At 44.3% G+C, this 20,252-nt stretch overlaps 2 protein-coding genes across 7 annotated transcripts in view; one reads left to right on the forward strand and one right to left on the reverse strand.

The window, feature by feature from the left end:
- Window positions 1-13,534, reverse strand: part of CRAMP1 (cramped chromatin regulator homolog 1) — a 49,533-nt gene extending 35,999 nt beyond the window's left edge. Inside the window, exons 1-4 of one of the 3 annotated variants that reach the window (XM_054212269.1) lie at window positions 13,287-13,534; window positions 12,484-12,833; window positions 2,617-2,810; window positions 826-979 (exon numbers count right to left, since the gene is read on the reverse strand). In XM_054212269.1, coding sequence (XP_054068244.1) covers window positions 826-979; window positions 2,617-2,810; window positions 12,484-12,833; window positions 13,287-13,336 — 748 coding nt within the window. In that variant the 5' untranslated portion in view covers window positions 13,337-13,534. The remainder of the gene's footprint in view (window positions 1-825; window positions 980-2,616; window positions 2,811-12,483; window positions 12,834-13,286) is intronic. The other 2 variants (XM_054212272.1, XM_054212271.1) reach the window with 2 other exon arrangements.
- Window positions 13,535-18,065: 4,531 nt separating this feature from the next.
- IFT140 (intraflagellar transport 140) overlaps window positions 18,066-20,252 on the forward strand; it is a 90,936-nt gene continuing 88,749 nt past the window's right edge. For 2 of the 4 annotated variants that reach the window (XM_054212265.1, XM_054212268.1), the window contains exon 1: window positions 19,856-19,937. The gene's annotated coding sequence lies outside the window, so the exon portion shown is untranslated. Of the gene's footprint in view, window positions 18,175-19,855; window positions 19,938-20,252 lie in introns of those variants that run through there. The other 2 variants (XM_054212266.1, XM_054212267.1) reach the window with 2 other exon arrangements.

The raw sequence follows: 20,252 nt of genomic DNA on the forward strand, positions 1-20,252 counted from the left end.
ATCAAAAGGACAGGAAAGCCCTCGAGACCTTTACTTGATCAACAAGCTAAGGGGAGAACCGACATTCTTCATACCTTCAAAAAGTCAGAAGAACCAGGCCTTAGTAAAATCTATTCTCTCTGCAATAGATTTCTTTAACTTGCTACTCAGATTAGGCTACCCACAAATTGACTTGAATTCTCCCTGCCCGTTACTGACTAGTATGCATTTGATAAAAACCAATTATCAATGATCATATATTACTATTATTGTTAAAAAACACCACTAGCATATGACTTCCCGATTTGCTTCTCATTTAACAAGCTGGGGAAGGAGGAAAAAGAACAGAAAGAGGGGAATCACAGGAATACTAAGTTACTTAAAGTGTGAGCAAATGCTTCACTGTTTACACCTGTATCAGACTATTCATTTCTTTCTATCTTCCCCCAAGGAGCGCAAAGTAGTACTGGAGACAATTTGCTCGATGAAGTCATGCCCGACTAACATTTAGGTAGCTGTCCTCAAAGGTGTGCTCCTGAGAACAGAAAAACACTTCCTTGAACCTGGCTTTTCCCCAGTATTAATAGTAAGATCAGCATTTATTATGGTGTGGTGAACCAATATAAAAGCAGCGATACAAATACCAGTTTTTGAGAAGCATTTTTCAAAAAAACATGAGCCTCAGTATGGCCACACTAGTAAGAGTAAGACACGTTCACAGAAATCCTATTCAGTATTTACTCCCATCTCCACCATTCCTACCCTCCATGATGGCACTCAAAGGCAGGACTCCAGCCCTCACGAGACTGCGAGCTCGACACTAAGCCCACGTCATTGCATACTAACCATTATCAAAGTCAATGTACTTTGAGATCTTGTGCCAGGTGCGGTAGTAGAAATGGCGGACCTGTTCCTTATTCTTCACCATGCTTGCTGGTTTGCCTTTCTTCTTGTATTTCAGGGCAATGTTGTTCTGGATAGCTTCAAAGTCCTTCCCATGCTGAAGAATAAATAAAACAAATACAAATAGTCGAAACCAAACTTCTATCTTGTCATAAGACATGAAGCATGAAGGACTCTGGGGTTCTTTGTGGGAAATTAGATTTCAATGGTCATAAAATTCTTGGGTATTAGAACTCAATAGCGTCAGAATGACACTGGTTCCCTTTATTTTATATGAAATGTACTATAGGTGTAAAATAAATTAACTTTCCAATTTCTTGAACTATTTCAAAATAAAACCTGTAAGTTGCTAGCAAACTTGAAAAAAACCCCAAACCTTCACTCATAAATGTGGTAAGTAGCAGAACTGAAAATACCAACCTTCTCATTTAGCTTTCTTTACTTTCCTCTGCATTTTTCCCCCTATCTCTCCTACCTCCGTTCCTGACTAGGGTGAATGAAAAGCCTATATATTTAACAGCTTCGCTTTTATTTACAGTAAATTTCATGTTCCAGTTATTAGGAGTACAAAATTTGAGCATCAAATAATAAAGAAAGTATTGCATTTAAAAAAAAAAAAAAAACAAAACTTCTTAGACAAAACATATTTTTCCAGTGCAGGTCATTCAGAAGTTTATTCTCAGTAAAAATAAAAATGAGACGCCTAAGTCTCCCTTTAAAACTAGCTAATTCCTATAAAATAGTTGGAGTTCAAAAGAGGAAAATTTAGTTTTATATACATTATCACTGAGTTTCTGCTATCACTAAGTTTCTTAGCATCTCAGAAAGGTTGGAGCTGATTTAAATACAGAGTGTGAAAGCCTCTTTCGAAATGTTGTGACACAGAATGAATGGAAGTGGGGGACCAAACAAACCAAGTCCCAAACCCATCATAGAGCAAAATTTTTGAACTTTTCCCTCAGTGTTCAAAAAACCACCATTTTCTTTGCGTGACGAAGGGACTTAAAAATTACATGATTCCCAGGAACAGCACTGCAAGTCAGAGGAGTTAAAAAAGGAAAGCAGTGTTTAAGTGTTCATTTTGGCCACAATATACATACATGTGAATCATGCCTACCACTAAAAAAATTTTTAAAAAGATGCACATGTGAAAAGAAACTAACCACAACTTCGTTTTCACCTTTAGTATGTATTTTCATGAGAGAAGTGTTCTTAAAATAATCGTAAGAATAGCACAGCCAAGAATACATTGTATACATCATATGAGATAGAAGATAAGATTATCTAACTTTTCTTTGTCTCTTAGCCCTAGTACAAACTTCTTCATGGTGAAATATGAAATGCCGTGCCTACAACTCTTATTAGAATAGAACACATTTTCTCGTTTGATAATATTACAGCATAAGTGTGTTGCTTCTGAAAGTTGAGATGGGGATGTTATTTCTCACTTGAAACAAAACCATAATTGAAAAATAACTTAAATTATTATAAATATTCATGAATAAAACTCACAAATATTTCCTATGTATTTCAAAACAAAGAAAAGCTTGACACTTTTGAACTGTGGCTTTGACTGACAGCTGGGTTATAGCCAACTGTATAGACCCAGACAAACCAATGCATACGTGTACCTGTGTATTTTGCTCCTGCAAATCTCAACTGAATCAATCTTCTTTAGAAATACCCAGATACTAAACAAAGCTATCTAAGCTTGTTATTTTCCTCTACATGTACCTCATACAGTCCCTCGAAGAAAGTATTTTTGTCCTCTGTACTCCATGATTCCCACTGCCGCCTGACTTTCTTTCCTTCCTCCTTCTCTCCAGCTGAGGAGCCCAGGTTCCTGGCCGCTGACTTGGAATTCCCAGTAGGATTGCTGGGAGGAATTGCTGATGTGCCACCAGATGCAGTCCCTCCATTATCTGCTGCTGCAAAAAAACATGACCAGAGTGAATATTAAGCCAACAGGAGGATTCGTGGACAGAGATAACTGAAGAACTCAGAATCTCCTCCTCCTTCACCACCCCCATCAGGGTTTTTTTCAAGATATTTCACCTGAAACACAACAGGCAAATAATAAGGGTTTGTTTAAAGAAATAAAATCTCAAAGACCAAAAAAACAAGGAGGTTTCAATGGCTTAGTTTTGTATTTCCAGAGATAAGCAGGAATATACCAAAGCAACCTCCAAAAGACAATACACTCTGATGCTTATCCACCAGTCTGCTCTGCAGCCGAGGGGAACTTCTGAGCAACGCTGAGCATCGATGTGACCAATACAGCAAAATAATGACCACGAGAAAATATACATAACTTCATACCCTTGTTTTTGGTCTTGATCCTACTGCCTCTGAAATAACTGTGGTAATGAAAGGACTGAAAGATGTCTACTTTAGTTCATCGCATGACAATGGATCAGTGTTCTCAAGAGTCTGATCCTCAATCTAAAGAGCATCATCTCTGACACTTTGCCCAAGGATGACAAGTCCCAACCCCTTCTCCTTCCCCAAATCCTGGTGTGGCTTTTGGAAAAGGCACAGAAGTGTAATCGTGATTGTACCTTTGTCAGTTCATCAGCACCCCAAATAATGTGGATCCAAAAAATACCACTAAGATCCAGAACTACTAAAGCGAGAATAAAGCCTGACGGAATTAACAGAATTTGCTGTTTATGTAAGTAAGGGACAGGGAAGAAAGTGGGATGGAGAAACTGCAGGAAGGTGAGAGCTACATATAATGCAGTAAGATTCCGCTGCCTCACCTTACTTCAGAAGAAAAAGCTTCTTTTTTCTTTTAATCTCCTCTGAAACAATTAGTCTTTCAAAGGCATTTTTATCAGCAAAAACATTATCAACTAACCTTAAACCTGTGATTTATTCACAACAGCAATCAAACCAAACATCATGCTTGGTTTGACATTGTAACAGATTATCAGAATGTTAAGCCAGAAACCAGGGACACCTCCCAGAAGGTTCACTCAATTTTTTCCACGAAAACGTAACCGTTCTCAGTAACCCACGTTTCCAAAATACAGTCTCTTCAATTTTGCTAAGAAGTATTATTTAAGATTTGACTGCTCTTATCAATGCAGGAGTGTACTTAATAAAGCAGGAGCCTTTTAACATTAAACATACACTGCTCATTATAAAGAATGCTTATTACGGTTTCCATTTTTCCGGTTACTGTCCTTTATGTTTTGTGGTTTATGTCATGATAAAGTGGCTTGCCTAAATTCATTTGCTTATAAATCCAGTTTGTACAATACAGCAGTCCCAACTAGTTTTCCAAATTTTTATACGCTTCGCATAGTTCTCTCTTTCATATTTAGTCTTTAAAAGTTCAGTTATCTTTTAAAATTCAATTATATGAAGCAGCTTGTTCACCTGACAAAGTCAGTGTTTTTATATACGTATATATATGTATCCCATTCAAGACCTGAGATATCCCAGTTTCATAATCCTAATACTATTTAAAAAAGAGTGTCAGAAGAATCAACTGTTATAGGCTTACTATGGCTTAGAGATTTGAAATCTTACGTGTAACTATTTGGTTGCAATTTAAAAGTAATTCCTCTGGATGATGAAACCATATTTCTCCAAATCCTAAAAAACCTCTTTGTTCAATTAACAAAGAACATTTGAAATCAAACCTGGAAAAGAGTAAGATGCGTGAAAGTACATTTTTTCCCTGCATACAATAAATATTTACTTGATATAAAATATGATATTGAGACCATTTTAAGGTTAATGTCTCTTTTACTTCTAGGAATGACCATTTGATCCTTTCGAAGGAAATTACTGTCACCACTGGGAAGCGTGTAAGGCAAAACATGAAAAAGAACTGGACACCTAAAAGAGAATGCACTTAAAAACAACTCCTCAAATCAACAGCTTCTCTATTTCCTAAAGCCTTCAACAGCCACTGATGAAATAATTGAAAGTTAAGCAATTTAATTCTGGTAATGTGAAAGGAAATCCTTTAAAAAAAAAAAACCTTTTAAAAAGAACATAGGAAAAATCCGAGCTCTTTATGAGATGGCTGAGAAGAAAACCAAGAATTTTAATACGCAGAATTGCTTCTTTATTCCGCAAATGTGAAATTGGAATATCACAATTTGCATGGTAAAGACATACAGATCTTAATATTTAAAATCTTCAGTCAAGAAGGGGGAATTCAAACACACCAGTCCTCAATTTCAATCTACAATCTCCTGTTGCTACCAGCTCCCAATGCAAAAGGTGTCCTTTACCAAAAGACAGCTACAGAATTCTATTCCCAAGTTACTATTCCGATCGCAGACCTCTAACTTTCTTAGAAATCACACAGAGGAACCACGAATGCGAGGTTTGGGGGTTTTGTTTATTGTTGGGTGGTTGGTTTTTGTTTGGGGTTTTTTGGGGGGGTTTTGGTTTTTTTACATCACTGTACACATACTCAAATAAGGAAAAACCTAAGGGCAGCTGCCCAAAGTTCAGATCTTACCAAGGATTTTCTAAAGATTGTACAGTACATTTGGTACACATTAAGTTTTCATTATTAAAAAGCATAAGAAGCAATAGTATCGGTGAGGACTGAATTCTAACAAAGCTCGTAGATTTTCTCTTAGTTGTATGTAGAAGACAAAACGAACAGTTCTATCTATGCTAAGGGCTCCACTGATTCAACTCCTATGAAGGATACGTAGCTCATAATTGCTCTTTTGTTCCTTTATATATACTTACTACTCTACAAGACAAACTGTAGCCCTGAGAAGTTTATCTTGTCTTAAATGCAAATATATTACTATCCAGACAATTGTTTAGAGTATCGTATATGAAGATCTAAAAATTCTAATATCCTGTCACCTCTACAGAGATCTTATGCGCCATTCAATTCTTCCAGGAATAAAGGAGTTTGCTATATCCTCCCTTTGCCCAAACTTTCTTACTACTGTGCTTGGTAATATTTATCATTGGGTTACCACGATCCACTCTAGACTTCTCTGCATCTCCATCAGACAATGGAATGCAGTATATTCTAAAACCTGGTATTATAAACCAATTCAGGATAAAAGGCAAAAGAAAAAGTAAGAATAGTCATACATCATTCAATTACACCCCACAAATTCATTCTTTCAATCTTACTGCATGAGATTCTTGTAACACACAAAACAGCTAGCAAGTTTTCACCTCCTCACTAATGACAGATGATGATCATCATTAATTCCCAAGAATAGATTATTTCAAACTTCAGTAATGCATTAAAACAAAAAGGTCCATTGAGGCCAGTCATACCATTACCGCTGCAGAACTGCTGGTGAGGAAGGGAGCTTACTCTAACAATCTGCTTAGGTTAGTTCTAACTAAAATAATTTACAAGAGGAGATCACTGCAGATGTGACAAAGATGAGACGCTCATTCTTACTCTGTCTACTCATCCTGCATCACCCAACCACTGGACTGGACCTCCACACAGTTACAGCTACGACAATTACTTCCCTTCGCTCCAGGACGTAGGGGAGCACCAGCACCTGCGATACAAGGTACAAAGCAGCGAGTTTGGATGGGTAAGTTCTCAGCACTTTCACTCAGCTTTCAGCCCACAGTTTGCAAAGATATCAAGTTTCTGTACTCGGTAGTTGAACCGTAACCCCCCAAAATCATGGATCAGAACACCAATGTTTCAGGGAAACTTATTCATTCCTTTTAGCCTGTGTTCCCTACCCACCTATATGCCCCACTATTAGAACTTCATTTATCTGCGAATAGCATAACATCATCTCAAACTACGTTTTCTGCAGAATAAACTGACTTCTCTGTGGTTCTAATCAAAATACAAACACTTGCAAAAATTGATATAAAGGGATTTAAAGACTGCAAGTTAAAAATCTGATATGAAAGTGACAACAATGCAACACTGCACGTATCAAATAATTGAGTTGCTGATAGTATCGGTGTGTAATCACGGCTACAGCCGTAAGAATTTCTTCCTTCCAGGTTCTACATAGCATCTTAGTGTTTGCTTTTACTTTTTCTACTGGCAGCTTTTACATAACAGCTGATTCACATCTTCTGTGACAGATCCCACATCCACAGAAGCTAGAATTCACAGAGTTAATCCCCACCACAACCAAGTATCTCAACACACAGGCTGGTTCTTATTGGTGTTCTACAGGCTTAGCTTGCAAAATCTCAACTTCTTCGGGAGTCACCAGTCAACTGTAGGCGGAACATCTATCAGGGAATACCTTTATAAATGAGATGGTACTTTCACAGACTCTTGAATGCCACCAGCCAAATGCGGAGTGTTAGGATGCTAAACTCGCTCCCCAAAGTGTAGGATGCAAATGCCACCTTGTAACATGCCAGAAAGTTTCCGTTAGAACATTCTTTCTTCTAAGTTCTAGAGGAGCCACTACCAAGGCTAAATTACACAAAATCACCTTCAAAAGGGGTTTCAGTAAAGATTGCCGTGAAAGAGGCCATACCAGAAAACACCTTCGAGTGACTATTTCATTCTCACAAACCTGCATTAGTGCTCAGCCATCTTATGAAACACACATTAAAACAATGGTTGCCAACAGAGCTGGGTAAGGTGCTATCATCTATACCTTCCAGAAAGCTTCAAATGCATTATGCTGTTCTCATAGCAGAGCACTCCCCAATGAACTCATCGATTTTAATGAAAAACCAATCGAAGACAGATGTCCAAACTTTCTTTCTGATCGCTTGGTAAACGAGCCCCATTTCTAGCCACGTACCTTTCTAACGGCAGATACTACTTCAGTGAAGAAATTAATCAGGTGATCCCATAGAAAGTGTGTGCTTTAGGAATTTAAGTGAAGTCACTTTCTCTGTGGAAGGACAACCCCACAAAGCTGCAGGCTATATCCAATTTGCTTTTGTCTCCAAGAATTGTAGCTGAGAAGAGAATACAGATGAGAGAGGAAGAGAGGCAGACATGTTCCCTGCAAGTCAACACTTCAGTTTGAGTACTAACACTGTAACTGGAAAACAAGTTTCTGCCTTGTATGCCTCCACAGTAAATAGCATGGACTCCTAAGAAGGGTAAGACTAGGACAGCTTTTGCCATATTGCGTGGTTTTACCATATAGCATTCTTATTATGAATTAACATCCAAAGTTTTAAACGCTACAGGTAACTGTCCTACAAGGCTACAGACTGGTCTAGCTTCTTCTGCCTCTTATTATTTCAAAGATTTGCACAACCAAGATGTAGTTGACTATGTTTAAACATATACAGTGTAAATTATAAACAGGCGTCTACAAACAAAACTATACCAAAGGCTTGTTTTTCTACAGACAGTATATATTTAATATATAATATATCAAATGCTGCAGTATTTGAGCTAACCAAGCATAGCTGTAAAAAAGAAACACAGTTTATCATAAATTGTTACTCCCCCATCTCCAGTAAATCATTATTCTCTTGCTCTTCCATTAGAAAACACCCATAAAGGCTAGTATGAAGTTCCATCTAAACCACAGGGCTGTGCAGCCTTGAAGGCAGGCACCTTTCAAAGTTCAGTACCTACTGCACAGGGCACATAAAAACCAAAAATCCTCCTCCTGTGGTGCGGGATGAGATACTGTGGAGTTCTGGTCCTGAGCCACTTTCACAGGAAGGGAGGGAGAAGAATGAATGAAAGCACGTCAGGGTAGGATGGAAGGGAAGTACCAAGCGTAAACCAGACGGACAGAATTGAGGAGAATATTAGAACAAGGGACCAGGCCAGTAGTTTTTAAACAGTCATTCATGCCCTAGAGAAATAACGATGGAGAAAAGACACTTCAAATGAAGGTTACAATATATTCTACAACATACAAACTTAGGAAGATACAATAAAATCATATTGTAAGAAAATACATGGGGTATCTTGGTATACACATCCTCTCCACAGGAGAAGACAGTAGTTAATTTAGTTGACATGCTACAAGACATGCAACAAACTGGACTGCTTTCTAGCAAGTTTTATACAATGTCAGAAGATGGAACATTTTAATTCGATTAATGCTTTCAGCTGAATAATTCTTTTTTCCAAGAAAGAACTGCTTATTGCTGCAAAATAAATCCAAATACTTGTTTAGGCCACTCTACACATTTTATGAATAAATCTAGAGCAACAGCATAAAAGACATCTTCAAGCTTCAGCTCATCACCGTTAGACTTTGTTACGATTTGCTCCTGACTTTAGTCTGCATTCAGAAAATGGATAAACCCACAGAAATGGGAACACTCTACTCTAGTTCAAACTAAACCTACAGCACATGACAGCCATGTATTCTGCACGTTTTTATCAACATACATGTGTGTGACATACGGGCACAACATACACACGCAAATTCTACTCTCACTTCATGGAAAAAAGACCCAAAACACACCTTAAAACCTGTGCTCAGCAATCACGTGGCGTACTTGTATTTGAGATGCAAACCTTCAGAAATACATCTTTTTCAGCAACCGTACCTGGGTCTGCTTCCTCTCCCTCAGCAAGACCTCCCTGCTTTTGAACTCTAGTAATAAATTCCCTCCGCCCCACTATTACTTCAAGTTCCTTCTCTGATTTCATGCAAGTTACTTAAAGACTTACTTCCAAGCATTCATACTTCAAAAGGCATGCATTAGGCAAGAGAGGTATAGACTACAAACTTGAAAATACAATAAAAAGATGACCAACATTTGAAAATAACATGATAATAATTCTAACAAAAAACAGTGCATAGATGTAGACATTTGTGCAGGAAGTTTGATAAACCTTTCAGCAATTCAAAACGTGTTTGCTTGTTGAAGTGAAATAGTTTTCAAACTTTACCATTTTTGCCCTAAACTCAAAACTGCAATTCAGTACAGAAAAGGCAAGAGACAGAATCCAAAGACACAATTAAAGATTACATCAGGTAATCTGAAAATTAGCAATACGCTTATACATTCAACTAGGCAGAACTTGAAAATTATTGTTAACAATCTTCCCTGAACCACAATAAGGCAAAGTTGAAAAGTTACCAGCTGCTGAGCAGGCAAACTCTTCCTACACTTTGCAGTAGTTTACTTTATCAGTAATTTGTCTACTACAATGAGACACTCTAAAAGCACAAATGCCAAAAGTAAAGAGGGATCTGCAACAGACAGGAAAAAATACTATTTTCAAAACTTTTTTAGACACAATCAGGACAAGCCAAAGCCTGCTGAGTAACCACAACCTGAAAGAAATTTAGTTTATACACAGATTCTAAAAGTGAGACCACTTTCATAAAATTTTAAGGGTTACATAGCATAATTAAAAGACCATGACAAAAAACAAGTTTCTTGTTTCACTGTACCAAGTATAAATGTGGTCTAGACACTCCTGCTGGCCAATGTTAAAATTACCTTTGCAGCTATCACCTTGACTGTGACATGCAAAATGGAAAAGCTTCCAGTTTTCAGAGCTGTTCCAAAGCACATGCATTCGAGCTTTTTATCATTTTTATACTACAGGGGGAGGAGAAAGTTGGTAGGACAGCAAATGGAAGGATCTAAGTCCAATCTTTATTAGTAATCTTCACCCTTCCATTATATCCCTATTGGAAGATAGGTCTGTGAGACACTTCACTCAGAATGCAAAGCCCTATAAATTCTGATCACCAGACATCCCATCAGGGAGAATTCAGACAAGCCTGGAAAACCTCTCAGTATGCATGCCTGAATGTAAAGAACTCAAATCAGAAAGGATCCCACTCCGTGGCTCTGCTCTCCAAGATCTGTCAGTTATAAACTCAACCATATCAGAGAAATCAACTTTAACGCATTCACATCAAAACTAGCCAGGCAGAGCTGGGGCTGGTCCTACAGTTCAAAAAGTGAAGCGCAACCATAATTCTACCGCTGCCTGTCACCCTCAATGATTTAAGTAGTTTCCCCAAACCTAACAACATAGTCAGGTGCAGTGATACAAGCACTATCTATGACCGATAACTGAAATAGTATTTTCCTTTCTGTATATAATTTTTTTAGGGTTATTTTGGAATCTGAATTGCAAAAGTTTGCTTTTCAGTTGTGTCAATACACCCAGTTAAAAATCATTCTGCTGCTCTAAAACTGGAAATAAATGTTGATGTACAAATATAGAAACATGAATATACACGTGCACAGACACATGTATTTTGTTCAAATATGTATGCGCTTTCAAAGCAATGGAATAATTTCAAATGCATATATTTGACTTCTCAATCGCAGACACCACATATTCCAAAGAAACACCTCATCGCATTTTATACTATTTACAACCCTTGAAACAACTATCAATAGCTAAACACTCCTGGGTATTCCATCTGTTTGTTTATTTGGCTTAATGCAACTGGGAGAAAAATTACTTAGGCCTTCCTGTTCTACCCGCCAACATCACACATAGGAGTTTTTCCACTTAGAACAAAAAGTTCTAAGAAATTAAAGAGGACTTGCTAAGGTATTAAAAAATACTTTAGTCAATTATATAAATTAACTGTCAAGCAAATAAGTTGAAGAATTTTTTCATGATATGACAGTAACTGAAATATCATAATTTGCACTGCTTTATTACTGCAATACAAAACTGGCATAATTCGTACGATTTACCTAACGTCCCGCACGTGCATACCACTGTAATGGACCAAAGACTGAGGTAAACTCCAAGACACATTTATGCTAGATGGAGTTTTACTTCATTTTAGCAGAAAAGAGTAAATTTTGTCATTACAAATGCTGAAGAAATCTCTGAGTGCTGTTTTACTCAAAAATTAACAGAAAATAACACTTGAATACTTTTGCACAAAGTATCCAAAATTAGTCTCAAGTACAGCCCAACTATGGTGCCAGGTGTCGCCCAGTAACTCCTGAGCACACACAATAGCACCAAGATATTCAAATATCCCTGTTGTCTTCTGGCTACTCAAGTAAGAAACAGCTTTGAAAAAAATCAAATTTTTTAATCTACAATGCTAAAGTAAAAAAGCGTGTGTATGTATGTACATACAGACATTCAGATGTACACAAAACAGTCTTAACAAAAAAAAACAAATTGCATGGAAATGCCCAAACTGTTCTGCAACAGTAATGCAGGACTCTCAAAACCTCAGGAACAAACATGCCAATATGCGTATTCTGTAGCAGTTTTCAAAATAGTTCTTCGGGTAAACCGATCATTGAAATAAAAGTGTCTTGTGAGTTGGTTTGTTTTTTTTTTCCTTTTTTAACTAGCACCCAGTGGATATTTTGTTATTATCCAAGAACAGAATTCAGAGTGCAGCAACCTGATTACACAGCTAACTAAAGTCTAATTTCCTAACCAAAATACAGGAATTTCCTAAAACTTGAGATGAAATACAGTAGTTTTTTTTCTCTTCCACATACACAACCAAACCCCCCATTTCTCCCAAGTGTGAAGAGGACAGTGGGCAGCAGAGAAGCTGAAGCCCTGGGACACAAAGAAGATTTCAGCTAGTGTGAGAAGCAAGCCCCAAAACACCTTCCCCAAAGCCAAACAAAAGATGGCATCCACATGAGGAGAATGACAACCCCCAAACCCACAGGTGACCCCCCACCCCCACCCCACCACCCCCCTGTTTTGAGGGTGCCAAAACACAGTACCTTTGCCTTTTGCAGCAGTGCTGCTGCCAACCGAAGAGGATGCCTGGGAATCCTTCTTCAGCCTCTTGCTCTGAGGTCTGACGCTGGACCTGAGAAAATGATGCTGGTCCTGGCTGTGGGAGGGCTGGAGGGAGGCCGGGGCCTGCGATAAGCTGGGGTTCGGTGGGGGGCTGCTGTTAGGGTTGTTGTTAATAATCTTCTCTTCTTTCTTTGTGCTGCTGCTGCCTGGAGCTGCCTCTCCTCCTCCTCCTGCCCCTTCTTCTTCCAGGGACTCCTCATCTCCTCCTGCTCTCTTGCCCAGCTTTTTCACCCCGTCCTCCCCGCTGCTCTCTCCCAGTTTCACTGTCATCCTGTTGGGAGGGAGAGAGAGAAGAGAGGGGGGCACAAAGTCAGGCCGGGGAGCCCCCCAGAGAGGCAGAGAAATCCCTGGGCTGAGAGGGGAGAAGTTTAGCTGCAGAAATTCCTCTCAACATGGCCGCCGTTGTTTGTTACTAAATCCCCTTTCGTTTGCTGTCCCGACCCAACAACCTGTGCCGAGGGCGGGAGGGGGAAAGCCCCGCCGGAACCCCCCCCAAACCGCCCCAAAAGGCGGCGGGGCTCCCCCGGCAGCCCTCCGGCACCCTCCCGAAGGGCTTCAGGCCGCCTTTGCCGGAGAAATCGCCCGGCCAAACTCGGGCGTGTGGAAGCGCCCGACAGCCGCCGAGAGGAACGGCAGCCGCCGAGCCCGGCGGAGCGGCGCAGAGCAGGGCAGCGCAGCAGGGCAGCGCGGCCGGGCCGGCCCGGCTCCTCGCCCCCCATCCTACCCGTTCGGCGGCTCCGCGGGCCCGGGGGGGCTCTTCCTTCTCCTCACCATGGAGCCGAGGCGGTCCGACCTGCCGCGGGGGGGGCGTTCATATTCCCAGATGCGGCGGCGGCTTCTCCTCCTCTCTGTGCGTGTGTGTGTGTCTCTGGGGCTGGGACTGGTCGAGGCTACCGGGGCTTCCAGCCCCCCCTCCGCTCCCGCCGGAGCCCCGCACCGCTCCCCGCGGGGCAGCGCCCGGCCCGGCCGCTCCCTCCGCCCCGAGCATCGCCCCGCACCGCGGCCGGGCCGGGCCTCCGCGCCCGCTCCCCGCCGGCCCTGTCAGCAGCCCCGGCCGCGGCTCCTCCGACGAGCCCGACCCCTGCTACCATGTCTTCTTGTGAATTTGAAGGGCAACAAACCCTGCAGGCTGCTGCAGCGGCTCCCACCCCCTCACCTCCACGCGCGCTGCGGCCTCCGGGCCAGGCAAAAAAGTTTTAAAACATCATTTGCTAGAGGAGCGCTCCTGGGCTTTCTGAGAGGTGTCACGGGACAACTTTAATTCCAAACCTGACATTTGGACCGGCCGCCGGGATGACCACTCACCCTGTGTCAAACTTCATAAATCCTCTCGGTTCTAAAGTTGGTGTTTTTTTAAAATACTTAGAACAAAATGCCAGACACACGTAAAAGCTTAAGGCATTAAATCGTATTATCTGCTGAAACCCAACAACTGGGGTTTTTTTCCTCAAAGAGCGTCAAAATATTACTGACACCATACCTAAAAGAAGTCCACCTCCAAGAAAGAAACCGCTTCCAGCAAAACAGAAAGAAGCAGCAGTTGCACTGCAGCTGCCTTATCACTAGCGCAGGAGCCACAGTCCAACTTTAATTAAGGGAAAAAGATAAAAACCGACAAGAGAAGGAAATTCTGAATATCACAAATGAAGAATGGAATCCCTACTGATTAGGCTGACAACAAGAACGTGGTTTAAAATAAACAAGATGCATCAGCATTGTATGGTGTGCAAATTGTGCAATTACTATTTATGGATTGCATTCCTACTATTAAAATGATACTTTTCCCTCTAATGATTTTCAGCTAAACCGCTGAATCTACCAATTCCGAATTACACTGGGCAATGTTCCATTCTTTGCAAATGCTCAATAAACTGATTTGAACTGTGGATCTAAACTCATTTTAAAACTTGGTTAACTATTGGCCTGACAGGTCCCTAACTACAAACACAAACTTGTTCTCCACACAACAAAAACTGCAATGTTTTCGGTTACTTTGAGGGCAGAAATCTTCCACCCGTGACAGTTTGTGCTCAAACACTTCACTTAACTAAGGCTTAAATCTCCTCGACTTCAAATTTAGTTTTATTACTGCAAGTTGAGTGATGCATCCACTGGCATCCCCCAACAAGGAGCAGGGGGACACAAAAGAAACCCAGTTTAGTGATAGTTACTTACCAGACCAGGGCAGCAAATCCTAGGACCTGCCCGCCTCCCCCGCAGCGTCTCACCTGCCCCCTCCGGCGGTGCCCCGCACGCCCTTCGCCCCTTTCAGTTGACTTCTCCTTTGGCTTTCACCTCCCACCTGCTTTTCCTTCTTCTCCCAAAAGGGAAGATCCGCTCCACCCGGCCACTTTGCACCTCCAGACGCCCGTACCGCGCCCCTGCGCTCCGCCGCCTCCCCCCAGAGCCCGGCTCTCCTCACAGGGGGATGGATGCTTTCCCCGCAGAGCCCGGTGCCGCCGCACCTCGCTGATGGACGGCCCGGGCCAGGGGGCCGGGCCGGGCCCCCAAGGACACCCGGGCCCCCCAGGGACACGCACATCCCGCGTGCCGCCCCCGCCCCGCGGAGCCTCACCTGCCGCATCAACGCCGCCGCGCCGCCTCCGCGCTCCAGCTCTCCCGCCGGCGGCTGCCCCTGCTCCTCCGGCACCCGCGGCCCCAGGCACCCCCAGGCTGCGCCCCCAACCCGCCAGCTCGGAGAAGGCCGGCGCGCCTCACCACCGCCGCGGACCCCAGCGGCCCTCCCAGCTTTGCCGGCAGCGGCAGCCCCGCTCCCGGCCGCGGAGGCGACCTCTCTTCACCGGGCTCCTCCGAGACGGCGGTCCCGGCGCCGCCAGCTCCCCGCTGGGCCTCAGCGTCCCCGGCTGGAGCCGCAGCTCCCCGGCGCGCCGGACTGGAGCGGGCCGCGATGGGCTGCGGGCCGCGGCGGGCTCCGGCGGCGGCGGTTCCGCTTCCTCCTCAGCCTGCGCCGGGCCGAGGGGGCGGGGCGGGGCGGGACAGGACGCGGCGCGCGAGCCCCTCTGAGCGCGCCAGCACGCCCCACCCCGGCACCGCAAACGAGGCGCCCCATTGGCTCGAGGCGAGCGGGAGCGAGGCGGGAGGCGGGGCCGGGACCCCAACGCAAGCCAAACATAAGCGCGGCGCGGGGCGCGTGACGACGGCCTGACGTAGAGGAAGAGGCGGCAGCCGGTGTCCGTCAGAGGGTGAGATGACACCCGAGAGCTGGCTACTGATTGGTCAAGAGAAAGACCAATTGAGGGCTACGTAGCCAGGGTCCCTGGACGTGGCCCAGGATTCTATTGGTCAAGCGCGGGTGATTTGCATGCGGCGCTGTGTTTATAGCTGCCGGGAGCGGGCGGCTTGTCTAGTGTGTGCGTGGCGGTCGTGTGTGCGAGGGGTCTAGGGCTTGGGCCTCAGCCGGGTGGTGTGAGGCTCCTCAGCTCCTTTACGGTAGTCGGAGCGTGAGCCCTGAGGCTGGAGCTCCTTATGTATTCCCGGACCGCGGAACCGGCAGGGACAGGGGGAGGTGCTTCCGTGAGCTGCGCGTTCAGCACAGAGCATCCCTTTACAGCGTGAACTTGGTGGCTCCTTGGCATCGACTAAAGAAACTACCCCGTCTTGCCAATGGGGTATCCTTTGCCAATTTTGAAGGAGAAAGGCAATGCCAGGGAGCGTGGCTGAGTGCCGGGGCCCTGCTGGCCGCAGCTGGTGGGGACTGGGTTGCCATGTTGTGGGGCTTGGGGCTGAGCCGGGTCTTGGGCCCAGAGCGCTGAGGTGCTCCCCGCCCTGGCAGCTTGCTTGGAAATGCACTTCTTACTTGTGTAGGTTCTAGATAACATACATGAAGCTATGAACGTGAAACCTCCCAGGAAGGCCTATTATCTTTGCAGCTTCTGGTGTTCCTTAGGTTTGCAACTGTGTAGGTACCCTTAACTGGGCTGTTGCTTGGTTTTGTTTTTTTTTTTAAACTGTCTCCAGGATTACAAACCTTTATTCAGTGATGTAGTGAATTAAAGGGGGTTGAATTCCATTTGCTAACCTAATGTTTTGGCCTGTTTACTAGTGACTGTTCACTGATACTTTTATGTAGTGACTTCATGTTAACTGCTAGGAAGAACGATTTCCAAAAAATCTTATAGCTGGTACTGTGTGAGACTCTTTTTTTTTTTTTTTTTTTTTCCCTTAATAAATTCTTTGTGGAAAGAACATTGGGGCATCCCTTTCTTGAAACTTTGTGACTCTCGTAGCAGGAAAGGATGGCTTAGTCCTCCTCTGAGGAAAATCTTCATAAGCCGTAGCTTTGAAATTAATGTCTTAACAACTTGAACTTTATGGTGATATCTAAATTCTGGAAGATTGGGCTCACATGGAGAGTGGTGCAAAGAATCATGATGGTGAACTAAACTTGAACATGCCTTGGGCTCTGTGTCATCTCCCATAAATGTGCTGTAAAGCATAGCTGTGAGTAACCAAGTGTATTCCTATAAATGCAACTTGTAAACAAAAAAGAGCCAAAATGCTTAATGGTCTTGTCTCCACTGTAGATCACATTTAAATCTACATCTTACTTAAAGGGGTTTTTTTGTAGAGAGAGTATTTTGCAGTTTTGTTACAATGTAGCACAAGATCATATAGCTTATTTCTGCTGTTTGGTTAGATCACAACCAGGAAATGATGCATTCCGTGTCTACAATGCCATATATTTCCATGGTGCTTTGTGAAGAGACATGAAGGCATGTTCAGAGCCCCAAGGAGCTCAGAGTGGAAGGTTTCCATTCTCTCTGTATGTAAATAACTTTATATGCTTGAATAGCACCATTGCCTCAAGTGGACTGTTAAGGTGTGAAATTGCTCATGTGTGTAAATGTTTGTGAAAGACAGACTGAATGAAAAGGAGTTGGACAAGAGCTGAGGGCCAGGGGGTAGGTTGAGATGTCAAAAGACACTTGAACTTTCATTCGTTCTTTTTTTAATAGTAGGGAGGGTCCATGATCATGCTTTGGCAGACCTGCACGGTTACAAAATGCAAATAATCTTTCAGTGTTTGTTGCCATGGTTTTCTAGGCTAGGCAAGAACACTAACTTGGATTTGTTGCACATCCTGTGTATTTTAAGGTATGAATAACAAATTACATACTTAATAGAAATAGAACAAGTAATGCTGAGCTTTTTGCCAGAAGAACAAAGTTAATATTTCTGCTTTAGATTGAGGTGTTTTTAATTTTGCATCTAATGGACGTGATCATTACACTAATGTCCTGTATTTTCCTTTTAGGTTACTTAAAAGCTACTACATTTCATTCATAATTCATTTGTTCTTAAAAGGCTCTTAAATTGTTTAATCTGGCAAATGATAACGGATGATCTTTGTGTTATTAAAGCATTTCTTTCCCATTCAGGTAAAAGGATTTAAACTGAAGGTCAGACTTCTATTGTTAATCCTTTATGGCTTACTAAATAGGAAGCACCTAATCGTGAAACTTTTTTTTTTTTTCCTCAGTGTCTGAGGTCAAGCCCTGAGAAGAAGGGATGAAATGCACTATGCGTTTCATCTGCACTGCTGAAGCCTGTTCTTTGCCTGTCCTGGGACTTCAGGGACTCAGAGCTGTTAGGTATCTTTTATGAGTGTAGTACTCAGGAGGGAAGATCTTAGGATCCCAGGATGCCCTGTTCATTTGTGTATTTAGGATATAAACACTTTATAGCAGGACTTCTCTGTTGACTATCCGGAGGGCAGGGAACTTTAATTTCCAGCTAAGCCTGCACAAGTAGGGATATGTAGTTATTGGGCAAAAATTTGTGTAATGTTGAACCAGACAATTATGAAAGCTGTAAAATTGGTCACTTGAGCAGAGACGGTCAGTGGGATTTTTATTTTTTTTTTTTAAGATTTTTATTCCAGCCCAGAAAGGGATGATAGACTAGATGATTGATTGAGGCTGCTGCTGGCCAGTTGCAGCAGTTTCCTCATTAGCCTGGTTGTCCGCAAAAGCAAGGTGTCTGCTCAAATACACAACTTAAAGTTTGATGATCTCAAAAATACTCTGCGCACAAACAGTGAAGGTAGTCAGCTGGGTGGAGCCAAAAAATGAATTGCTGACTCTGCTTTGGGAGTGGCACCTGAGTGAGCTAATGGTGGTGTTCCATGTCCAAGCACCCACCAAGAAGAGATGCCATAAATGACTTCGTTAGAGCTGATGCCTTGTAAGGGCTAATTACAGCATGAGATAAAAAGCTACAGGAAGCAGTAAGTTCTGCTGCTCAGAAAACAATTTGTTCTAGAGGGAGTTGCTGAGCTTGTAGCCAGAAGGTCTAAAGCCAGTGTTTTGCCTCCTTACCTAATGCCTGTCTTTAAATTCTGGAAGAGATGCAGCACATCACATAAACACCACAAAAATGACAGAACACGTTATGCGTGTCCAGAGCCAACATCAGTCAGCGCATGCAGAAACTGTTGGTGACAGCCGTACTAGGGGTATGGTGGCTTTTCATCTGTTTGTGTGGCAGTGTGGCGCTTCAGAGGAGTTGCAGATGACTGTGGAGCTCACAGCGGTGCGAGGTCTGGGTCTTGAAGGTCTCTCTTGGTGGTGGTGGGTAAAGCTGGCTGTTGAGGCTGGGAGCAGGCCCAGCACCGAGCTGTGTCCATGCCTGCTGTGGGGCTATCTTGGTGCCCATGTTATGAGAAAAAAAATTGGCTGTTATCTTAAAAAAAATTACCAAATCAGTTCTCCCACAGAAGCGCTGAAAGGGCTAACGAGCTCTGGGCTGTATAATCACACAGGGTTATAATAGGTGTTTACATTTCACCAAGCCTCAGCTGGGTTGCCCAGTTGCGGTGGGTGTTTAATGCGTGTTCGGGGGCCTGAGGCGCGGGTGATGGCGTCTAGATTCCCAGGCGGACGGCGAGCGGCATGGTCCGTCACCCCCGTTAGCGCAGGACCCTCGCGGGTCCCTTCACGGGGCGCTGAGCTCGGCTGGAGGCCGCCTGGGGTCTCGCCAGCCGCAGGGTGGATGTCCCAGCGCGGCGGTGGCTCCCTGCCCGCGGCGGGCCGGACGGGGAAGGGGCAGCCCTCCCTCTGTACTCTACCCCGGGGCAGCGGCGCCTTCAGTTCCCTCCCGGACCCGGCTTCCCGGCGCCGTTCGGGGGCGAAAGAGCCCCGAGGAGGGGGGCGGGCAGGGCACTCGCCGCCGTCCCGGCGGGGTCCCGCCGCGCTCGGCTCTCTCCGGCGGCGCCCGCGGGCCGCTTCGGTTGTTTCCGTTACTCTTCGGCTGCGGGTCGGGAGTTTCCGCGCTGGGGCTCTCCCGTTGTCAGGGGTAACGCAAAGCCTCTCGGAGCGAGCGCGGCCTGCGCTGCCTTGCCGGGGCCGCGCTGCGGGTGAGAAGCGGGCGGGGGGCACCGGGAGCCCTCAGCGGCTTGGCCGGCGTCTTCGCGGCCCGGCGGGCGGCAGCGGGGTCGCTGGCGCGGCCACGGGGGGCGGGCGGCACCCGGCTGTTGGGCGGGCTGCGGCGGGCCCACGGAGCCCTTGCTGCGTGGTGCTCGGCCGAGGCCGCCCCCCGCCCCACGGCTCCGGCCCGGGCCAGGCGCCGGCCCACGAGGAGGGGAATCGCTGGGGAAGCGGCCGGGCCCGTCCGTCTCGGTGCGGGTTCGGGGTTTAATCAGATTTTTACTATTTACTCTTTCTGTTTGACT

Source organism: Rissa tridactyla, chromosome 8, assembly GCF_028500815.1.
Source record: "Rissa tridactyla isolate bRisTri1 chromosome 8, bRisTri1.patW.cur.20221130, whole genome shotgun sequence".
Lineage (NCBI taxonomy): Eukaryota > Metazoa > Chordata > Aves > Charadriiformes > Laridae > Rissa > Rissa tridactyla.